This window comes from Lethenteron reissneri, chromosome 22 (genome assembly GCF_015708825.2).
Source record: "Lethenteron reissneri isolate LAM-NWPU_2019-01 chromosome 22, ASM1570882v1, whole genome shotgun sequence".
NCBI classification, from domain to species: Eukaryota; Metazoa; Chordata; class Hyperoartia; order Petromyzontiformes; family Petromyzontidae; genus Lethenteron; species Lethenteron reissneri.
Genome location: NC_083800.1, coordinates 10,733,436 through 10,754,616, shown reverse-complemented (window position 1 = coordinate 10,754,616; position 21,181 = coordinate 10,733,436). Strand labels below are relative to the sequence as shown.

The window sequence follows — 21,181 nt, the reverse complement described above, 5'->3', positions numbered from 1 at the left end:
ATAGGCAGGTGTGTGGATATTAATAACGTTATCAAAGAAGTACATTTCTGAGTGGGTTAACTTTGAACCGAGCTCATGAATGTGAAAGAGAATAGATGCAGGCCTAGAATCGAACTTTCTGGGACTGCTTTTGAGATAGTGAAGAAATCTGAATTTAGTTTTCTCTCAAAATATTTTCCATTGCTTTATACTCTTAATATAGCACTCAAATTCAACCAAGGGCCCTATTATGGTATTTTAATCTTGACATTAGGATTGTATCATTAAACAGTCAAACAACTTTTTAAGTCAATAAAAATGGCCAAGCAGATTTGTTTATTTAATCTAGAATGCCATACAGTTATGGTGGCTATTGTGATTATACCGCATATTTTATCTTGCATGATATCCTTTATGCGATAACAATTGACATTTATGGTAAAAATTGCTATTTTTTATTTGGATTTCTACACCACTTAATTTCAATTAGACTTTGAGTCTCGAGGTTTGATGGACACGAAATTAACAAAACTATTTTCTATTTTACAAGGTAAGGCCCACTAAGCTATATAGCTCTTCTTCAGAAGCGACCTGGCCACAAATGGTAGCTCAACAAAGTGGTTTATCATGTGAACATCTATAGTAGTAGCCAAATACTCTAAAGGCATGTTTCTAAATATGAAGCGAAGAACCGGAGGACCCGGAAGAAAAATCCACGCGACCACGGGGAGAACATGCAAACCCCAAATATACAGGCATCAGGGATGGGATCAAACTCACGACTTCCTGCATATCAGGCGAGGCAGAAAACATCTCGCCACCGTGGCTCAGCCACACCACATTCAGAGTGACACATGGGAAGGGAGGGCAGACACGACCCCTCAGACACGTGCGCTCTGACCTCTGGAGGCTTTCTCGGAGGGCGTCAGGCTGATCGTCTGATCCACGGGTTCGTTGAAAATGAAGATCATGTAGCGATGGAACCCACTGCCTGATGGAGGCGACGGTGGGTTGTAATCTGAAAGTTCAAAAGGCAAAATAAACACGCATTAGTATCATGCAACAAGCGAGACAGAAGCCTGCTGGTTCAAATACCAATTAGTGGTCGACTAATCCCCTCATCCTTTTGAAGTCAATGAAGTGAGTACTACTTTGTGCGAAACCAAGAGTTGTCAGCAATATTATACTCGCACCTGCCGTAGCAATGTGGAAAGTCCACTCCTCGCTTATGGTTGCCAACAGTGGCCCAACGGATGGTGAAGGGGACAGTTTTACTTTATTGACATTTACACTGCTGGTGGATGGTGGCTTTTGTCTGAGCACTGAGCCAGCTCCACTGAGATCCGGATTCCAATTCTAGGCTTCAGCCAACCCATAATTAAATGAGATTCTCTATTGTAGAAAGTTTAAATTTCGATTTAAAGCTTTCGTGACTGCAGGGATTCATCTTCTTGGTTCTTTCGGTGACTTTACCGAAAGAACCAAGAAAACGTAGAAAGTTTATTCTCTAAAGTGTAGAGAGTTGGTAGTGTGGCCTGGTCACAAATGATTGCACGAGCGATAGAGTACAATTGAGGTATTTCATAATCCAGCTCTGAGGACTAAGATTTACACATGCGTTAACTGTTTGTTAACCGACTCTCTGTGTTGCATTGCATTACATTTCCAAAATTGTACTAAGTTTGTTTTCTCAAACTTCCTATTTCTCTCTCGAGAATTTGCCAGGCTTGTGTAGGTCCATTTGCTCTTTCTCTCCCCCGGCCGCTACGGGGTGGATTTCCACACAACTCTCTCATTGACATGCTAATTTCTCTACCCCCCCCCTCTCTCTTTGCCTCCCCCCCCCCTTTCTATTTAAGGCCTCGACACAGAGGCGTTGTGTCTCTGTGTGTGTGTCTCTCTCTGTGTGTCTGTGTGTTGTCTATCTCTGCTTGTGTGTCTGCTGTGTGTCTATCTGTGTGTCTCTCTGTGTGTCTCTCTCTGTGTGTCTCTGTGTGAGTCTCTCTCTGCTTGTGTGTCTGTCTGTGTGTCTCCGTGTCTGTGTTTTGTCTCTCTCTCAAATTTAGCAATCTTTGGAAGAGCGTAATCAACCAGGTGGAGTGTTGACTGTTGTGTTAGCCGACTCTGTGTTGTATTGCATTGTATTTCCAAGTTTACTAGGTTTGTTTTCTATGTGATGACGATTGCTTGTGTTGCAATCGAAATGTCGTATTCTATTATTTAATTCATTTTCTTTCTACGTGACTCTACCGAAAGAACCAAAGAGAAACAGAACGGTTGAGTTATGTCAGTAAGCTCCGTTGCCTACACACACACACACAAAACCACTCGAAAATTAAAATTTCAGACATTGATTACTAGGCTAAGGCCATCAATTTCACAATAGTTAAGAAACTAACTTGTTTCATCATGTTAGATCTGGGGTTTTAATCCACAATCTCGGCATTGATGGCTCAGCGCTCTAATGTTAGTGTAATAAGAGCCTATGTCGGATTCACGTGGTGATCGGCTTTGCCGGTCCCGCTTTACAGCCAATGGGGGAAAGCCTGGGAGCATGGCCTCGGCGTGATCACGGGATGTCCGCTAGGTGATTGGTTTCGCTGGTCTTGGCCTCAGCCAATGGGAAGACAAGTCAGGGGCGTGGTCCCGGGAGTTGATGGGGGATCTGGAACATTCGGCGCAGGCTGTTGAGGATTGGCTGGAGTGTACCACGTGACCCAGACATTAAATAAGGGGAGAGAGGAGAGACACGGGGTCAGACACGGAACGAAGAGAGAGAGGGGTCACGCGTGAGTGGGGCTCCGGGTGCCACGTGGGCGGTGTGTCTCTGGTGGCTGTCTGCCTGCTTCCCATTGCCTGCTAGCAACGGGGAGTGTTTGTGAACTGCAAGAAGTGAAATAAAAGGACCGATTCTACAAGCCGTCTCCAGCGTGTTATTACATTAGCATACAACATTTCACCCGCTACAAATCAGTCCCCTCAAAGCATTGGCCAGCCTAAGAAAATGTCACACGTTCCAGAGGTCTGAGGAATAGACAGAGGCATACAGCACATTGAAATGGTTCGTTGAAATGCATTGTTTTTTCCTCTCCAAATCAGTTAATGTCTATAATTAGTTTAAAAAGCAGCTCTAGATTCCTTACAACTTTGTGCAGGTGTAAATACACTGACACATCCAGTCACAGAAGTGTGAATTCAGAGTCAATTATGTTTTTATTGTGCTTTTGTTGTATAAATACAACATTAAGATAAAGTTATAGTGAAACATCTGCTCCTAAATTCAAAGCAATTTAAATTCATTAGTGAGTAAATGTTCCGCATTTGTTAAACCGCTAATAACCCATCAAACCTTCGCAAATATTGATGCAATATAGTAATGGCAAAGGCACATTGAAATTGCCTTTTGAAGAGTTCATGTGGGATTTATATGGGCGAACGTAAAACAAATTTTCTCAAACGATGTTTAATTCCCAACGTAGCAGCACAATTAATCAAGTGTTCATCTGGTGGGCACCCATTAACAGCAGAGTATGAATGCGTGCCACTCTTAAAATATTCCACATCGCACCTCGTGCACAGCATGGGCACAAAACAGGTCATGTTAATTAATCCTCTATTCGCATTTGTTACCTCAATTGTGGTGCAAAGCCATACTTTGAAAAATGAAGCCATTACCAAAAGTGTAACTTTCTATAATTTCCCATTTCTTTCCAACTTTGACAACTTTTCAAATTGACTTGTGGGCTAGCGAGCTGAATTCAATTCATCCAAGTCATTAAGCATGCTGGATGGATCTGACTCAGCCCTGCTTGCTTTTCTCAAAAGGGACCGTACTTAACTCTTGCAATCTCAATACTTTAAAAAAAATAAAATCTGGCTGAGTGGCATTGTTGGCTAATGTGCTCAGCTCACAATAAGGTCACACGCTAGAGTCCTGGCCGCATGTTGGAATCTGCCCATCATCCATTAATTGTTAAAATGGGTACTACTTCGTGGGAAATCAACAATGGTTGTTCTATGGAAATGAGCTCCTGTTATAGGAATGTTGAATTTTATAGATTGGCTCATGGCTACAAAGATAAATTCCACCCAATGCTCCTGTAAGTAAGAAGACAACGAATTTTAACTCTCACATGATTTTTGATTTAAAGCTTTCGTGACTGCAGGGATTGATATTCTTGGTTCTTTCGGTAAAATCACGTAGAAGGGAAATAATAAAATAAAAAATATAACAAAAAATATATATATATAACAATACGTTACTTTACCGAAAGAACCAAGAATATCTCACATGATTGTTATATTGTGGAATGTATTTGTTATTGCTAAATGTGTGATTATTCTAACGAATTATTTTCATTTATTTTATCATATATCTCAAAGGGATCCCGATTTTATCCTATAATGTTGGCCCACCTACTGTTGTTAGTGAGCATCTATTAACATCAAAAGGTAGGGGTGTCAAGCTTTCCCATATAAAGGTAGAATTTGTTATCAACAGCGGTCCTCTCTTGGAGCGGCTGTCTTCCACCAATAGAACGTGGAATTTCCACTGCCACCTCAGGGTCATCAATAGAGATGGGTGCTATCACTATGTTCATTTCAGAATGGAGATAGATTTCCTTGGCTTTTAATGATTATTATCACTCTCATATCCTAATACCATTGCTAAACGAATAAAAAACCAGTGTGTTTAGAAATGAAGCACTTAAACAGACCAGTCTCAGTTCAATATCACTTATAAAAAGTTAATGTTTAAGAGCAAATTTTTTTTTTTTACAAAACGAATTCCTGAAGCTCTGCAGTAAACAATCGCATTACTCTGTAGCCCAGTAATGAATACTTAACATCTCCAAAGAAACAACAGAAGGGCATTGCAGCTGCCCCGGTTTGCAACCCTCTATAGGATGCACTGCGTGGCACGGGATAATTAACTAAAACTATGTCTATAAAGTATTTTCCAGGTAAGGCCCACTATGCTACGTAGCTCTTTTTCAGAAGTGATCGGGCCACAAATAATAGCTCAACGAAGTGGCTTGCTACGTGGAAATGTATAGCAGCCAACGGCTCAAAACACACGATTCTAAATGTGGAGGGGAAAGAACCAGAGGACCTTGATACAAATCCACACGATCACAGGGAGAACACGCAAACTCCAACTATACAGGCGTCAGTGGCAGGATCGACCCCACGACCTCCTGTACACCAGGCGAGGTAGTTAACATCTCACCACAACGGCGCCATAATAGTGTGGCTGCCATCCTAACATAGCTCACTGGGTTGACTAGGCCTTGAATAGGTATGTGGCACAGTGTGTGTAAAACAGCAGCACTGGGGAGAAAAAAGGTTGCCTGGTACCACTGGCGGAGCCGGGGGGGGGGGGGTGGCACGTGCCACCCCAATGATCTGATTGAAATCCCTAATTTCGATTGAATCATTGGGGTTTATGAGTAATAAATCGGCATTTTGCGACCGCCACTGCCACTGTGTAGCATATTATTACGTGCCAGGGACTCTATGAGATGATAGGACAATAGTTTGAGTCCATAATTGGCAATAAGTAACGGCAAAGCAGTTATAAGTGACTCACAGAATTGTGCGCAGTTGCGTCTACAGGACACGACTTCCCTGAAGGCATTCACCTTCAGCGAGCGCGATGCCGATCACACAACGCGGTTCGAATTCGACCCTCGATCGATGGCTGCGCCATCGCCGCACACACGCCGAATGAAAAGCAAGGGACAAGTCCTTACTTACTAACAACTCCTTGCTTACTAACAACTCCTCTATCATTTTTCATTGCTGGAGGGGTTGCTCCCCTACCTGAAAATCCTGGCTCCGCCATTGCCTGTTACAGGCTAAAAAGGGGGAGGTTTGTCTTTTGTGTGAGTGAGAGGAGTTGGCTTTCTCTCCCCCTGCACTACATGGATTTCCTCCGGGTTGTCCAGTTTTCTCACATAGCTATGAAGCCTCAACAGACTGTTGGGGCAAGTGCTATTGGTGTAACCGGCTCGCCCCATCCCTCTCCTCCCGGTCATCATAACGAGGGGACAGAACGGTTAATAAAGACAACAACAATAGACGATAAGAGGTTTTTTTGGGTTCGATCACGTAAATGTGTCGTTAAACCCGCCACCACCCGACACATCCAATTAGTAAGATTTGTCACGTAAACAGAACAGGCCAATTCGTTACCAGATACACATTTATATATTTACGCGATCTAACCAAAAAAAAACTCTATTATGGATGATATTGATCACGAAAGCCTACGTGTTAAACAATTGAGTTCGGAGGCAATGAGTATCCCGATACTCGGCGTTGTGTTCTTCCCTCTTCTTGAGGATTGAGTGACTCCACCACCGAGGGACACCGCAGGGTTGTGAAATGGCAACTCTTCATCACCAAGTGCTCTTCTGAGGAGCATTCGTGCATCTTGTAAGAGCGTCCACCCCAATCTGAACAGATGCCCTTTGCCCTGAACTGATTACCCCGCTGGTGGGCGGGGCCTACTGTGCAGTCACGTGAGTCGATGGGTCCAATCCATGGTCATCATTAACGCCATCATAATTGTGCGGCGTGATTCATTGCATCCATTAAGCCCACACCGGCCACATTAGCGAGCACCTATGAAGGAGGCCACAACCACACGCACGACCACCTTTGTCTCCCTAGTGGCGATGTTTTAGATATTTCAACCAGGTACTCATATAAGGCCGAGTCGACCTAGGGGAGGCCCAGAACCGGTGCAGATAATGGTCACCGGTGTTGGCCGTGAGCTGGAATCGAACTCGGGCCGCCGAGTTCGTCGGGCAGAGGAGCGCTGACCGCTACCCTACCGCTCCCCACAACCACGCACACAATGTAAAACTACATCCCCAATGGTAACATAAAATCAGCTGGAATTTACTCAATGATGATCACACACGCAGCAGTAACAGCATTCCACCCCTGCTGCAAGGCACTTGACAGGACCCTACTGAAAAAAGTGTCTTGAGACTCGGTGAGACTTTAATGGATAACCAAGCACAATCATAATAATAATAACTGGTACTCCAACGGCTAAAGCGTTCGACCAATCATAGTCTAGAACCAGCACTTTAAGCACCTCCGGCGCGAAAGACGTTCAATATACTACATACATTAAGAATCAGTGTGAAGGTGAATAAGTGCGCATGAAGATGCAAGATTAATCTTGTCTCACACAGCCTGCTTCACAGCGGGCATTAAAAGACCCCGTGACGGCACTCAATTACACCGCAAATTAGTCACTTGGGATTACACGCAGCGAGATTTGCCCCCCTTCTGTGAAGCCACCGCAGACTTCGCCTGTGAAACAACCACAAGCTCCTTCGTGATAGCCTTGCGATATGAGAATGGCGTCATTCTCATTACACAAGGCTATTAATCGGTTTACGGCGGGCCTCCAGAGCCCAACGTGTAGTGTATAGTGTAGTGTATAGTGGTGCAGTTTATAGTAGTGTAGTGTATAGTACATAGTGTAGTGTATACGACCACCCCTGTTAACGACTAATTGACTAACGACGGACCTCCATAAAGCCCAACGTGTTCACTTAGCGACCATTCCCCTGTTAACGACAGTCTGACCAGGCCTCGACCAATCAGCGACGCCCTTTCATGAGCGTTAGGGCATTGTTTACATTCAATGCCTGCTGCACTTTGAAGTGTAAACATCTCTTTTTAATTCTTGGTGTACTGTATTTCCTATACTCGCTTAACGACCAAATCACTTAACGACCGGTTGGTTTCGTGGAACCAATTACCGTCGTTAAGAGGTAACTGTACTAAATTATTATACAAAAAATGAAAGGGGCTGCCAGCACATATGCACACTTAGGGGTCGTCCATAAATGACGTCACTCGATTTGGACGATTATTTACCCCCCCCCCCCCCCCATCGTCACACGGCGTCACAAAAAATCAAACCCCCCCCCTCGAATATGACGTCACAAAACTCTGCCCCCCCCTCCCCCCCCAAAATATAAAACATACTTCAAATAGCTTTAATCTATTGTCATTGTAGTGCGTATTTAATGTGGCGCTGCACTCTGATGTTGTAGGAGAAAACATTTATTAAAAAGTCTAGTTAATGAAGTAGAACGTGTTGTCTATATTTATTTAAAGTTGCGCATTTTGATGTCACGTCACATTTCCCAAAACCCCCCCATCCTCGTCATACATCGTCACAAATGTCTGACCCCCCCCTCCCCCCCTAGGTGCGTGACGTCAATTATGGGCGGTCCCTAAATGAAAATCGGACCCAAGAGCTTCTGGGCTGAATTTTCAATGTGCTCACATCGAAATGACAGAGTATTTTACGAGACATGAGATTTGCCTGCCGAGTTGGAAAAATAGTTTTTTGAGCCAAACATCTGGCGTATGGTGATAATTATTTTAACAACCATGCACACTACATGTGTGCATGCTTGTTAAAATAGAGATCCCCTGTTTAATGTTTCAGACTGTAGGACAAGGTGTAGTGAACACACTGCCTTATTATCACAATGCCTTAGGTTGAATTCCCAGCCCTGGATAATATCAACAACACATGGCATCTCATAATCTGCTCTGGGTCAAATTAAAATCAGCTCAGCCTTAAATGAATATCTAATGCAGTTTGAGAACATCAGCATTGGGAAGACAAAGGTGCCCAGGTATGGTCAGGCCACATCACACTTTTGTGTATATACTGAATCTTCATCTATTTCAAGTATTTATTTTTCATTATTTGCTATCCTTCTCTGTAATTTGCATTCCCGAAAATTGTTGGTATTGTTTGTTGCCGTAACTTTCTGAGCTGCCCCTACCGGACATCTGTGAAAAAGAGCTTCATAGCTCATCGGATTTCTGCAGAATAAATAAAGATTCTGATTCTGTGTGCCAATGCAGGAAACATGTAGGTATTGGCTCACAGCGCTTACCCCTCGAGTCCGTTCGGTTAAATGACTCGCATGAGAACGTGGCATGGCACACGCGGTGATCTCCTACTGTACCAATGGACAATGAAGAATACGCATGTATTCATGGTGAATTTGTTTTGCACCATACGTGGGCCAACCGTGCTAATCGAAGGCGTGGGGGAAGGACAATAAAATATAGCCGACCAGTGTGACGGCTTTTGATCTGCCAGGAAAACTTTAGTGCTCCATCAACCGTTTCAGAACAGCAAAGGGTCGCTGCGCACACTGCCTCCACAAGTGGAGAATTAAAGACTGGCTGTCCGCCTGATTATGCTAGTTGTAATCACTGGCAAAACGTCGTACTTAGATTGTAAATGTTGTGGATTTGCTCTCCAACACACCGGTGCGCTGTACTAGTAACGAAATGGCATGTTCTGTTTACATGACAAACCTTACTAATTAGCTGTGTCGGGTGGTGGTAGGTTTAACGACGCATTTATATTTACGCGATCTAACCCAAAAACCTCTATTATGGAGCGTCTGAGATGTTCGCCATGAGGCCACTCCTGGGGCTGCCCACTGGCTCAGCCACCAAACCTCAACACGTGAACGTTGTACATATTAACTTTGTTGATCAAGTCTCTGCCCTGCAAAAAAGAATGAAATTAGCCATTTTTTATCTGCTTTTGTGTGTGTAAATACAACATTAGTAACAAAAATATGCTTCACAATTAAAAATAAATTACGAAATAAAATAATGCACAACAATAACATGGATAATGAGACTGGTATAATGCATGTTCCTGGAAACTCAGCGGGAAACTTTTGTTCAACTCCAATTGTCATTTAAGTGTCTTGCAAAATCCAATCGGAATTGTCGTGCTTTGTCTAATAGCTTTTAAAGAAACCGGACTGGTTTACTTAAAGGTTGGATTTAGCAGAAATGGCATTTCTTCAGGAGGGAGTACAGATTTCAATTGTGTGGATCTTTGAGCGTTGTCTCCTTGCTTGTGTGATGTTTGCTTTAGGGAAGTCTGGTTCCCTTCTTTGTACAAAAAGCCCTCACAAAGGAATTAACCACAAATTACAATAAAAACTCTCCTGAAAATAAGCATTGAGAGCCATGCCACATGATGAGGGTGACAGAAAGTAGTCGAAGGCTGAGATGCATTTGTGGAGTCAGCAGAAAAGATTGTGCGACAATCGAAGAAGTCAGATAACCATAATTGGAATATTTATTTACACTGGTGGAATCCGATGCGCGTTATCGCTTATTTTCACAGATGTCCACTGGTTTACAGATCTCCAGTGGAAGTAGGCAGCATCGAAAGAGGAGACGTTGAGCGAGAATCGACGAAGATCGTTCGGACATGCGACCAGAAGGTCGGGCGGCTTTTCTGGGAAGAAAGGTCAGATCATAAAAATGGAAGAAAGTAAAATAGGGACGAGGCCAAAGAAGACAGGGTGAGAAGTTGGACCTCCAATTAGCACGGTTGGCTACGTACGGTGCCAAAGAAGTTCAGCGTACACACACACACGTTGTGCATGAGGACGTGATGGCATGCGGCGTGACCATAGAGAGGGCGATGGATCGAAGACTGATAATTGTTTTTTTTACCCTTCTATCTGGCAACAAAACTGACACCTTTTTTACAAGGAGTCATGTTTGCATAGACCACAATACCTGCAGTCATAATGCAAACAAAAAACACAACTCTGATAATGTATGCACTGTCCTTGAAGTTGATTGGTCCACACCCGAGACAGCTTTCCTTAGAGCCTAGTCTCACATGGTGTTGGACCAGATGACGCCAAAAGGCGCACGTTTTTTGTTTGCATTATGACTGCAGGTATTGTGGTCTATGCAAACATGACTCCTTGTAAAAATGGTGTCAGTTTTGTTGCCAGATAGAAGGGTAAAAAAACAATTATCATATTTTTTACTGGCAAATGAGGTTCCAATGGTGGATCGAAGACTGTTTAGAGATTTTCCGAAATCGGATCGCACAGAGTGGGACAAGCGCTCGCAACGAAATCAGAGTTGGGCTACATCTCCATGACGAATGGGAAGTGAGCCTGTGTGCTTTGCCAAACCAAGAAAGTAGGGCTCGGGTTAGATCCTCGCAGGAGACTAACCGAGCTATGATGGCACCAACCAAGTCACATGGCTCTCTGGAACAAGGCTGCGTGATAGTGTTTCCACCATACTTCAGAACACCCTCAGGAACTGCTGTGACGTCATGGGGAAAACGCAGAAGACAGATGCAGCACGGCAACTCTCGCTTAGATCCGCTGCTGTGCCATGTTTTTATTACAGCAAAAAAATTGACTACGGAAAAATATAACACATAATGGCTATCATCTTGGGATCATGTAAGCTATTTCGAGCATGTGGCCTGCCTTGGGTCTGCAGAAGGAAAGGTGGCCAAGGGGAGCTGAGTGGTAGGGGCCGAGCCGATGGAGCCATACGGCTCTTAAAGTTTTCTTCAGAATCTGAATATTGATTTACGCTGGAGGAATCCGATGAGCTAGACGGCTCTTTATTTTCACAGATGTCAAGTAGGGGCGGGTCAGAACGTTACAACAACAGTACAACAACACGATAGGGGTGCACGATATAGGAAAGGTAAAAAATCACTTTAAAAAATATAGAAAAATAAAACTAAACTATATTTTTTTCTCTTACCAGGTAAAGCCCACTGAGCCTATTAGCTTCTTCTTCAGAAGCGACCTGGCCACACATGATAGCTCAACGAAGTGGCTTATCATGTAGAAATTTATAGCAGCAAAATAATGGTCGATTCTCCATTGGCCGTGGAAACGCAGCATTGGTGGAGCCTCTCACAAGGAAGTGAATTCGTCTGCCCGCTTAACGAGCAATAAGATGTCATGCGTCTCTATTGGCAGCCCTGAGCCTGTGTGGACATCCGACAGTCCCTTGATCGAATAACGACTGTGGACTTCCCACAAAATGGTATATATTTCATTGACCCGAGGGAGATGATGGGCTGAGTCAACCCAAGACTGGGTTTTGATATTGTTGGCCACCAGGCCAGGCAAATCATACCAGCTATAGTGTTGATCATATTAATCACCTGCATACCTGTCTGCTGTGTTGATGAATGTCATGAAATAGACAATGGTCCTCAGACGTGGAGCAATATGCATTTCTAAGTGTGTGTTTATATGTGGAGCCAAAATTCAATGTCTCTATCGATTGGGAAGCATTTGACTCACAGTGTGGTGTCACAAACCTGTGGCCAAAACTCATAAATCAGGTGTGGCTGGGATCATGTTGGGATGATCCCGTGGCGTTACCGTGGGTGCCACGGTGGCGAGATGTTAACTGCCTCGCCTGGCATGCAGGAGATCGTGGGTTCAATCCAGACCCTGACGTCTGTATATTTGGAGTTTGCATGCTCTCCCCGTGGTCAAGTGGATTTTTCTACGGCTCCTGTGGTTTTTACCTCCACATTTACAAACGTGCGTTTAGAGTATTTCGCTGCTAGAAATGTCCACATGATAGGCCACTTCGCTGAGCGATCATTTGTGGCCAGGTCGCTTATGAAAAAGAGCTATACAGCTCAGTGGGTCTTACCTGGTAAAGTGAAAAAAATATGCGTAAACCAGTCACGTGACTTACGCACATGCTAGCAGTAGATTAAGTAGCATCATGATCACTCTGCACTGGCTTTTGAGTGTCGTCCCCCTCGTGCATGTGGGTGTTCTGTGGGTACTCTGGGTTTACATGCCACATGGAGAACGCTCCTGTAAGGAATTGGCCAAACATAAAAAATGAGGACCTCGTTTTGAAATATATTCATGAGACTTAAGTAATAAAAATAAAACATAATAAAATATATTGTATTTTATTATGTGTTATTTGTATTATTGTATTATTTCCCTTCTACGTGACTTTACCGAAAGAACCAAGAAGATGAATCCCTGCAGTCATGAAAGCTTTAAATCGAAAAATGAGACTTAAGTAGTGAGGTCTTCCTGAGTAACTACAACATAACTCAAAAACAATCAAATCAATGCCCACAAAGGTGTTTCTGTTCCCCTTAATGAAATGTCTGATTCTGTCGACCCTGATTGAAAAGCATGGCCTTGGTGTACACTCGAGGCAAGTTCCTCCTGTCTGTTGATGGACCTCAGGAATCCTCTCGTCTGCCATTCTATGGACATGACAAATTCGTATTGTTACTCTAAGTGGTGTCTGTCCATTGCAAGCATGTATGTTGGGGTGGGGAGGGGAGAAACCTGTGAATGATGGCCGAGTCTCCGTTAAGGACACATTATAGGAATTTCCACAGCTTTTAAAGGCCAAGGTGCGTACATGCACACGCATAGATTTGGGAGCAAGTTGTGTGTACGTTCCGTAAAAGGGGCGGTGGTGTAGCACTCAGCGCGCTGTGCATCTCGCCGACGTGTTGTCGGGTAATTTCTGCGTGTGGCACGGCACAATAAACCCATCACACGTCACATGTACGCGGTTTATTTTCGTATATTTGAAATTTTCCAGCGATGAGGAAAACATGTAAGAATACAGTGGGACGAAGGGTACGATGAAAATTCTCTCTGGTGCAGGAAATAAATCATCTGCAGTGCTGGGTGAGAGAGGCCAACTCAAGTGACTCCAGATAAAGCTCAGGGGTATGGTACTCTGCTGGCTGTGAGAGATTCGGAATCACGTTTCTTCACTTAACGAAAATGTCTCAAGACCACGCCATTGGCATATAATCAGAAGTAAAATAATACTGGGTTACCAATCCCAAATGAAGTTAAATTCAAAGTGTCCCACCACTCAAACGAGCAAGGAGACGGTGCTCAACTTGTCCTCTCAAATCTTTATTGAGGTTGTTTGCTCGGCACGATGTCCGACGTTACGCTCCACGTGCTGGGAGCTTTTTCGAGAATCTTCTTCAGGAAGTTCCCATCACGTGGAGCAAAACGTCTGGCGTCGTGCCAAGCAACACGCGGTATGACCCGAATAACAGAGCGCCACAGCGCAAACCAGCAGTATTGCTGTGGTACAATTTTGGTGACACAGACGATTGGATTTCTGATCGTGCACAATACATAACGCCAAGCGGCACGTTGTGCTTCACCGCCCCGAGGTTAATGGGGCCTGACAGTGTCCATTGTGCTGGGTTTTGGGCCACATCGGCACACGACAACAAAAAACCGGTCCACGGCTCAGCCCCCTGCCTCTACCAACCCGCACTGACCAGCGTGGTGAAGTATGGTCAAACAACGCCCATGACCGACACGTCGTGTAGAAGCCTTCATTCGTATTCTTTTATTTGGGATCTCCGCTTAAAGTTATTGCAGCATCGCACGCTTCAGATGCGCTCCTGCAGCCGTCTGTGATGCTTTCCCTTCCGATATTAGGAAGAAACTGGAGCTTTTGAATCAACACTTTCAAATCTAGATTGAAAACTCATTACTCGAGAAGTGCTTTTAGTGTTTAGTTTGTTTGTCCTTCCCCCGCACCTCCAACTAGCACGGTTGGCTACGTACGGTGTGAAAGAAATTCAACATACGTACGTGCGTTTCTTCCCTGTGGTTGTCGCTGGCCCAAAGGGAGGACTTAAAGGGTCAACTGAAGGCAACGAATGTCTGTGGAATGAGTGAGGCTGAAGGATCGATATTGATCCATTCTAAAAGGCCAAATGGTCTAGGGGCCTAGAGTGCTACCTGCAACATCCGTGGCTTGTCACTTTAAGCCTGCATATTGGTCCAACTGATAATGCGTTTCAAGATAATGTGTTTCTGAAAGCTCGATTGTTAAATCAAAGCGCCTGCAAGAAGGGCCATTGTGTCCAGCTGTCTTTGCCAAATTAATCATGTGTCAGATTGTTTTGTTTTACAAATGGATGATACTCCGTACAACACAGCAAACTTGTAAATGCACAATCACGTGGACAAAGAAACACATATGCATAGGATTTAAAGCTTTCGTGACTGCAGGGATTCATCTTCTTGGTCTTTTCGGTAAAGTCACGTAGAAGGGAAATAATAAAATAATAAAAATTATAAATAATAAAATACAATTCTCACGACGTTTCGGCCACAACGCAAGCAGCCGTCCTCAGGTGAAGAACAGGTCTGTCGGAAAGAATTCAGACGCTGTGTTACCGACAGACCTGTTCTTCACCTGAAGACAGCTGCTTGCGTTGTGGCCGAAACGTCGTGAGAATTGTATTTTATTATGTTTATTAATTTTATTATTTTATTATTTCCCTTCTAAGTGACTTTACCGAAAGAACCAAGAAGACATATGCATACGTACGGTGCGAAATAAGTTCAACATACGTACGTATGGAAAAAGCACACACGTCAAGAAGAAGTGGTTGTTTGACCGTATACCCGCACATAATTGCACTCACAAATATACACACACCCCTACACAAACACTCTCGTATATATGGACGCCCACGTAAGTAAACTCATGGCTATGGGCACACACATATATACACTCACTGACATATAACAGGATATCCCCGAACCCTCAAATGGCCTCTCCTCTCACAATTGGGCAGTGACGTGGCCCAGTAGAAGTACATTTGCCACTTGTTGAAGATGGTTTGCAGTTTGAATTCGATAGGACGCCCTGGTTAATACTGCGAGTGTATTAACCATAACATACGCCCTGCCTGTTTCAGAGCGAAGAGTATGATAATGGTGTGTCGCTCTCCACGGTCTAAATGTGCCAAATTTGAAACATTCGAAAATAACTTTATCAGGAAACACAGAAATCTTCGCTCCCTCGGGACCCACCTAAAAAAGAGTCTGGGACTCAACGAGGCTCTCCTGAGACATAAAAACAACAGAGGTAACCATTCATGTATCAGCCCTGGCAATAGCCACCCTTGATGCAAACCTACTCGGCTGCCAGACTCTTCATTCAGATGCAGTCAAATTGTTGACCCACTCCCTCTGGACCTCTGTTCTGACTTAGGAATTCTCACAAACCTGCCGCCAGGGTCGAAGGAGGAAGAATAAGAAGGTCTGCCCCTCGACCAGCCAAGCAAACAAACACCCCCAATGCCCATCTGAAGCCAGCCGCAATGCTGTTAAACACACAACTATTAATTAATCACTCTTCACTGTATCAACATTATGCGCTAATTTTTAGTTGTACATGCATGCACGCCCAGATGCGTTTGATTAATGGCTCGCCTTGAATAACTGAAGGTAGGACCTTACAAGTCACCATGTCCAGATGACCTTAACGCTGCCACTGCGTTCGCAACGGGCCTTCTTCTTAGCGTGTTGCCGCGTGCGTGACTGCATAACTACTATGGTCATTTGACGGAATGCACTCTGAGTGCTTGATTCACAATTTGGGAGAGGGGTGGGCGGCGGCGGCGCGGGGCGGTGCCTCGTCAGTAAAATGAGAAGCAGTTTGAGAGTCGTCAATATTAGTCACCCTGTGTGTGTACGGATGGGTTCCGATGGAGCAACTCGGATTTCTACGACTGGCTCAGGGTCTAGATGATGAGAATTGAGCAGAACCAGCACGGCGAGGTTTGCGCAAAGGACCAGACTTTAATTTTGATATGACAAGTGGTGCAAAAAAGTGAACCATTAAAATATGGTTTGAAATGCAATTTTAAACGATATCTTACGGGTCGACATATACGCAAGCATTTGCAATGTTCTCTACAAACAGTTTTCAATGAGTTATGTATTGTATGTTTATTTATTCTACGTTTCAATAGATTTTATTTTGAATGCTTCCCCCCCACCCAAAAAAATTCCAAGTATGCGTTCACCTAGAATCTGTCATAACAGCGCTCGATCTTTCATGTTTATAATTGAGTTGTGCATTCGTCATGGTTTGACAATGTGTACAAAGAAAGTACATTTTTTTTTTTACGAACCCACTATCGATGGGATTAAGTGCGAACCCTCATTTTGTTTTTAAAGGCCAGCACACGGGGCCCCTCTCTTACCAGTGAGGACGCTTCCTTTCACATTCCCATTGCGAAGGTCGGAGCCCTGTAAACAGAAGAAGCAACAACAACAAATATGCATTACAGCAACGTGGAACCAAATGCAATGCTAAGGTCATGGGTCGGTACGTGCTATCAACAGAACAATCAACCAGGCAAATGTGTTCAGTGGCACACCTTCAAAAATAATGCAATGCAGGGATGCAATTAAAATGAAAATAGCTGGAAAAAAAATATTACACGCAGTAAAAGATTGCGTGAATTGTTGGTGGGCATCCCTTTGATTAAATAAATATGTTATTCACGCGGCAAGCGAAATCAATATTGCGTGTAATTATACGGAAAACGCGAAATAGAGCGGCATCATTTCACTGGTCCGTCGCTATTTCGTTTTCTGTCTGGGTGCAACTCCCCAAAGGGATCACAACGAACCCATCCACGGCCATAATCGTACGGCAAGATGAACGAGCATGACATTTCCAGGTGTAAACCAACAAGACAATGCTTGACAGCGCCTCGCTCCGAGAATGATGATGTAACTAGAATTTACAAATGGATACGCGCAGTCACACCCATGCACACAAAAAAAAGATTTCTTGTTCAGCCTCACTGGCTTAAGGGGCAATTTCTATAAGCGCTTGCCCCTAAAGGCGAGTACGATACACGAGGGGGTGATGTGGTCAGCATCACTCCCCACACTCATGTATGTCTTTGTCTCTGAAGTGCTGATGTTTACACACCACACCGCACACTCCTCCGAGACTAAGCAGACGGACACGTGCACGCGCACGCAGGCGCACGCAGCGCTGCCGAGTCGTAATCATCCCGCCGTGATCATGCCACCGCTGGATTAAGGCCTCGTTCACAAATTCCGACGCCATCTCTCACGGCATCACGACGCAACATTCCAACCGGCTCCCACGCATCAGCTGACTTCATCGCTCCATCTCCCTGACAGACGTCCCCTCGGACGCGTTCCGTTCCTTGGTTTCCTCCGCGCTATTGTCCATGACCATCGACCATGGCGGCTTCTAGGAATCCGGGGATGCTGTGTTTAGTTCAGAGTGATCACTGTGAGCCATCATCTATCCACTGCCAAACGAAGGCCTCTACGCCATCCCATGCGATCCTCTCCTGAGCATGAGCTGATCTCATCGCTCCGTCAGCTCGGTGGTCATCCTCTGGGGCACTTTGACTCCACTTTGGCTGCTATTCCAGCTCCGGTTTCGTCCATCGACCGTCATGATTTTCGGGCGATGCGTTTTGATCCCCCAGTCTAACTTACTTTTCTTAACGGCAAGTAAAATTGTGCCTTAAGTAAACCCGCGGTATGTTTCCTAATCCCAGTGATCCTCTCTCTGTCTCTCAATGCAATTCCAAGCACGTGTCCTTCCATGCCTCTTTGCACGCTTGTCAGCCATTGTTCCATTTCCTTTGTCAATGAGCTACGATGCGGGTAGCAGAGGGGAGTGCTGCAAAATCTGTTGTTGTACTGTACTCGAGGCTTCCTCAGCTATGCTCTCTACCTTCACTAACTCGCACTGAGCTGGGCGATGAAGTATGGTCAAAAGACCACCGAAACCTCACAGCATGGGGAGGCCCTAATTCCAAATGGCATTGACAAAACAGCTGAACCTGTATAAATGTTAACCTAGCCAAGGAGCTCTGTTAACGCAGTCAGTGTGACTAATGCTGTATGTATGTACGTTGAACTTCTTTCGCACCATACGTCACCAACCGCGCCACTCGTTAGGCGCTCATAATGTTGAGCACGCAGAGATCCTGGTCGGGCATTGGACTCATCCTTCTTGGGGGGGACAGGGCGGGGAGGCCAATAAACGAAGTTTCACTCTCTGAGACAACGACGGTGGTCATCCTATTGAGAAACTGCCAAAGGAGTCGCGCGATTTCTACCACCGGCTCACGTGCTGCCAGTGTGGGAGAGCGTTGTGCCTATTCTCGCTTCCACGAGGGAGACGCCGACTTTTGGCTAAACCTGGCAAGTATTTTAATGGCATCGCAAAAAGCCAAAATGAGAATGGGTTCTATGGAGCAGAGTTTCCTGCCCCTGACCCTGACCCGAGTGGGCTTCTGTAACCAACGACTATTACACATCACACGTTCAAGCAGTGGGAACACGACTGCTAAGCCTACTGTGTTTCCAGAAGCACACACGCATGGAAAAGTTTCGTGTTAACATTATGAGCCAACTACAAAGGCCGTAAAACAAAGCTTACCCCTGGTGCCCTGGGCTTAAATGAACGGAAAAGTTTGGCTCTTTACTTTACACGTGAATTCCAGTGGCTGGGGGAAAAGAAAAAAAGATACGAAGCACTGATGTTTTGTGTAAAAGTAATACAGAACAAATAAATATGAACTCCAACACTTGGAGCGAAATACAACCACGCGTACACGCTAACGGGATCTAGACGTGTGCGGGTTAGTCACTTACTCGTATTAGCTCGTTACTATCAGTGTTGAAAGCATCGCCCCCAAATTTTTTTTTTGGGGGGGGGGGAACATGTGCTTCTTTAACTCTTTTGGCTCCACTTTCTTTGACGTCAGACGTTATTGAACCACACATATACACACGCCAGCAAGGTAGTCTTGCTGGCATATGCCTTGAAGGAAATTTCGTCAACAGCGAACAAGAACGCAAGTGGCGGTGAAAATTCGTTGCTCGAAAACGGTCGCACAAACATCGCCGAAAATATCCTGTAAGTGAATCGCGGTCCGGATGAGAGACTGAACGAGTCCGAAGACGCATCTAAAGTGGCGGAGCATCGAGTGGGCACCGGAGCTCACGCTGTTGGTGAAAGGGGTTAAGACAATTAAGGAAAATGTAAGCACATGTTCAGTAACAGTGCAGTGTGCTTCTGAGTCTCCTGACGTTAATTAGAGCGGAATGGCAGAGGGTTTCTAATTGGAAGGAAACTTACAACGCTCGGCAGACATCTGTATATAACAGCTGTCTGCAAATAAGAATAGGTGAATGAGAGTTGAGTGCAAAGCTTCAATTTAAAGAAATATGAGCCGACTTTGCAAAATGAATAATTTATTTGCGTAAGCTAAATACTGAAGTTAATCTAATCCCATTTTACATTTGTGTATAATTTGAGCCTACGTGAGATATGTCAGTGTTAAAATTTCAGACTTTTGGCTGAGCACTGAGCCATTAGTTTAAATCATTCTAAAGAGCAAAAATGGGAGATGACCTTTCGTGGATAACGAGTTGCTCACAAATGAGAAAACCTAAATGTCTTTGTTAAGTTAGAGTGACAACAGGTGAAAAACATAGCGAAAAAGTATTTCATTTCCAAAGGCATCTGATTCTATCAATAAGCAAATGTCACACACGTGTAACTATTAAACTTAACCTCGAGAAAGCATTAATTATCATTTTACAAACATAATATCTGTGCAATAGTTGGCGGAATTGAAAGTCGAAAGTCGTTTTTTTCATATGTTTGGTCTGAAGCAAAGTGTTGGATTTTCCACATTCCTTGGGGCAAGTCCTGATTTCTGCATACGGTGTGCACTGGCTTACCTGTGACCAAAATGTGCAGCTTCGTCAGGTGGCGCGCATTTTATACACCACGAAGTGATGATGGGTCGAATTATCCATCATCGCGATTTGAACTCGCTACCTTATCGATGGGATTATCAGTAGTCTACCACCTGATAATATAGACCGATGATCGAAATTACAATCCTGCTATACACACAGTGTTTGTAAAAAAAAAACACAATAACTGCCAGTCCTTTGTCAATCCACTGCTGGATGAAGGGCTTCCCAAGCTGTGCCTGTGCGGGTTTACGAATGTGGGGGGCCAAGATCAGTCCATATATCACTCGCCACTGATGTTAGCCGCGACCTGAAATCGAAGTCAGGTGTCTGGGTTCATAATGCAGTGCGCTAATCACAGCACCACCTCTCCCCCCTATGCATTATATCCGCGTAAACATACACAAATACACAGCCATACGCGTGAGAACACGACTTTTAGAAGAATGACTTTCAGCTTAAATATAAACTGAACAAAAACAAGTGAAAGCATACGCTGGTTAATACACTTGAGACAACACTGGTGATACATTTATACAGATTATACAAGGTATAGAGTCTCTGTATAGCACTGTTCGAGTGTGATGGAGGCACACTGCGAGTGGCTTTGCCCCCTTACGTGTTTATCCATTACATAACGTACGAAGGCACCGCTGGTAATTTTCACCTCATTTCCCTCGACTCTCTGCCTCGGAACGATCTTACGTTGCTGCACGGACCTCGCGAGCGGCAAACGCAAATGCACAGGCACCGGC

At 44.5% G+C, this 21,181-nt stretch overlaps 1 protein-coding gene across 4 annotated transcripts in view; it reads right to left on the bottom strand.

The window, feature by feature from the left end:
• Positions 1-21,181, bottom strand: part of PEBP4 (phosphatidylethanolamine binding protein 4) — a 257,438-nt gene that overhangs the window by 66,844 nt on the left and 169,413 nt on the right. For all 4 annotated transcript variants that reach the window (XM_061556551.1, XM_061556553.1, XM_061556552.1 and 1 more), the window contains 2 exons: positions 16,862-16,907; positions 881-997 (listed from right to left, as the gene is read on the bottom strand). In XM_061556551.1, the coding sequence (XP_061412535.1) occupies positions 881-997; positions 16,862-16,907 (163 nt within the window). The remainder of the gene's footprint in view (positions 1-880; positions 998-16,861; positions 16,908-21,181) is intronic.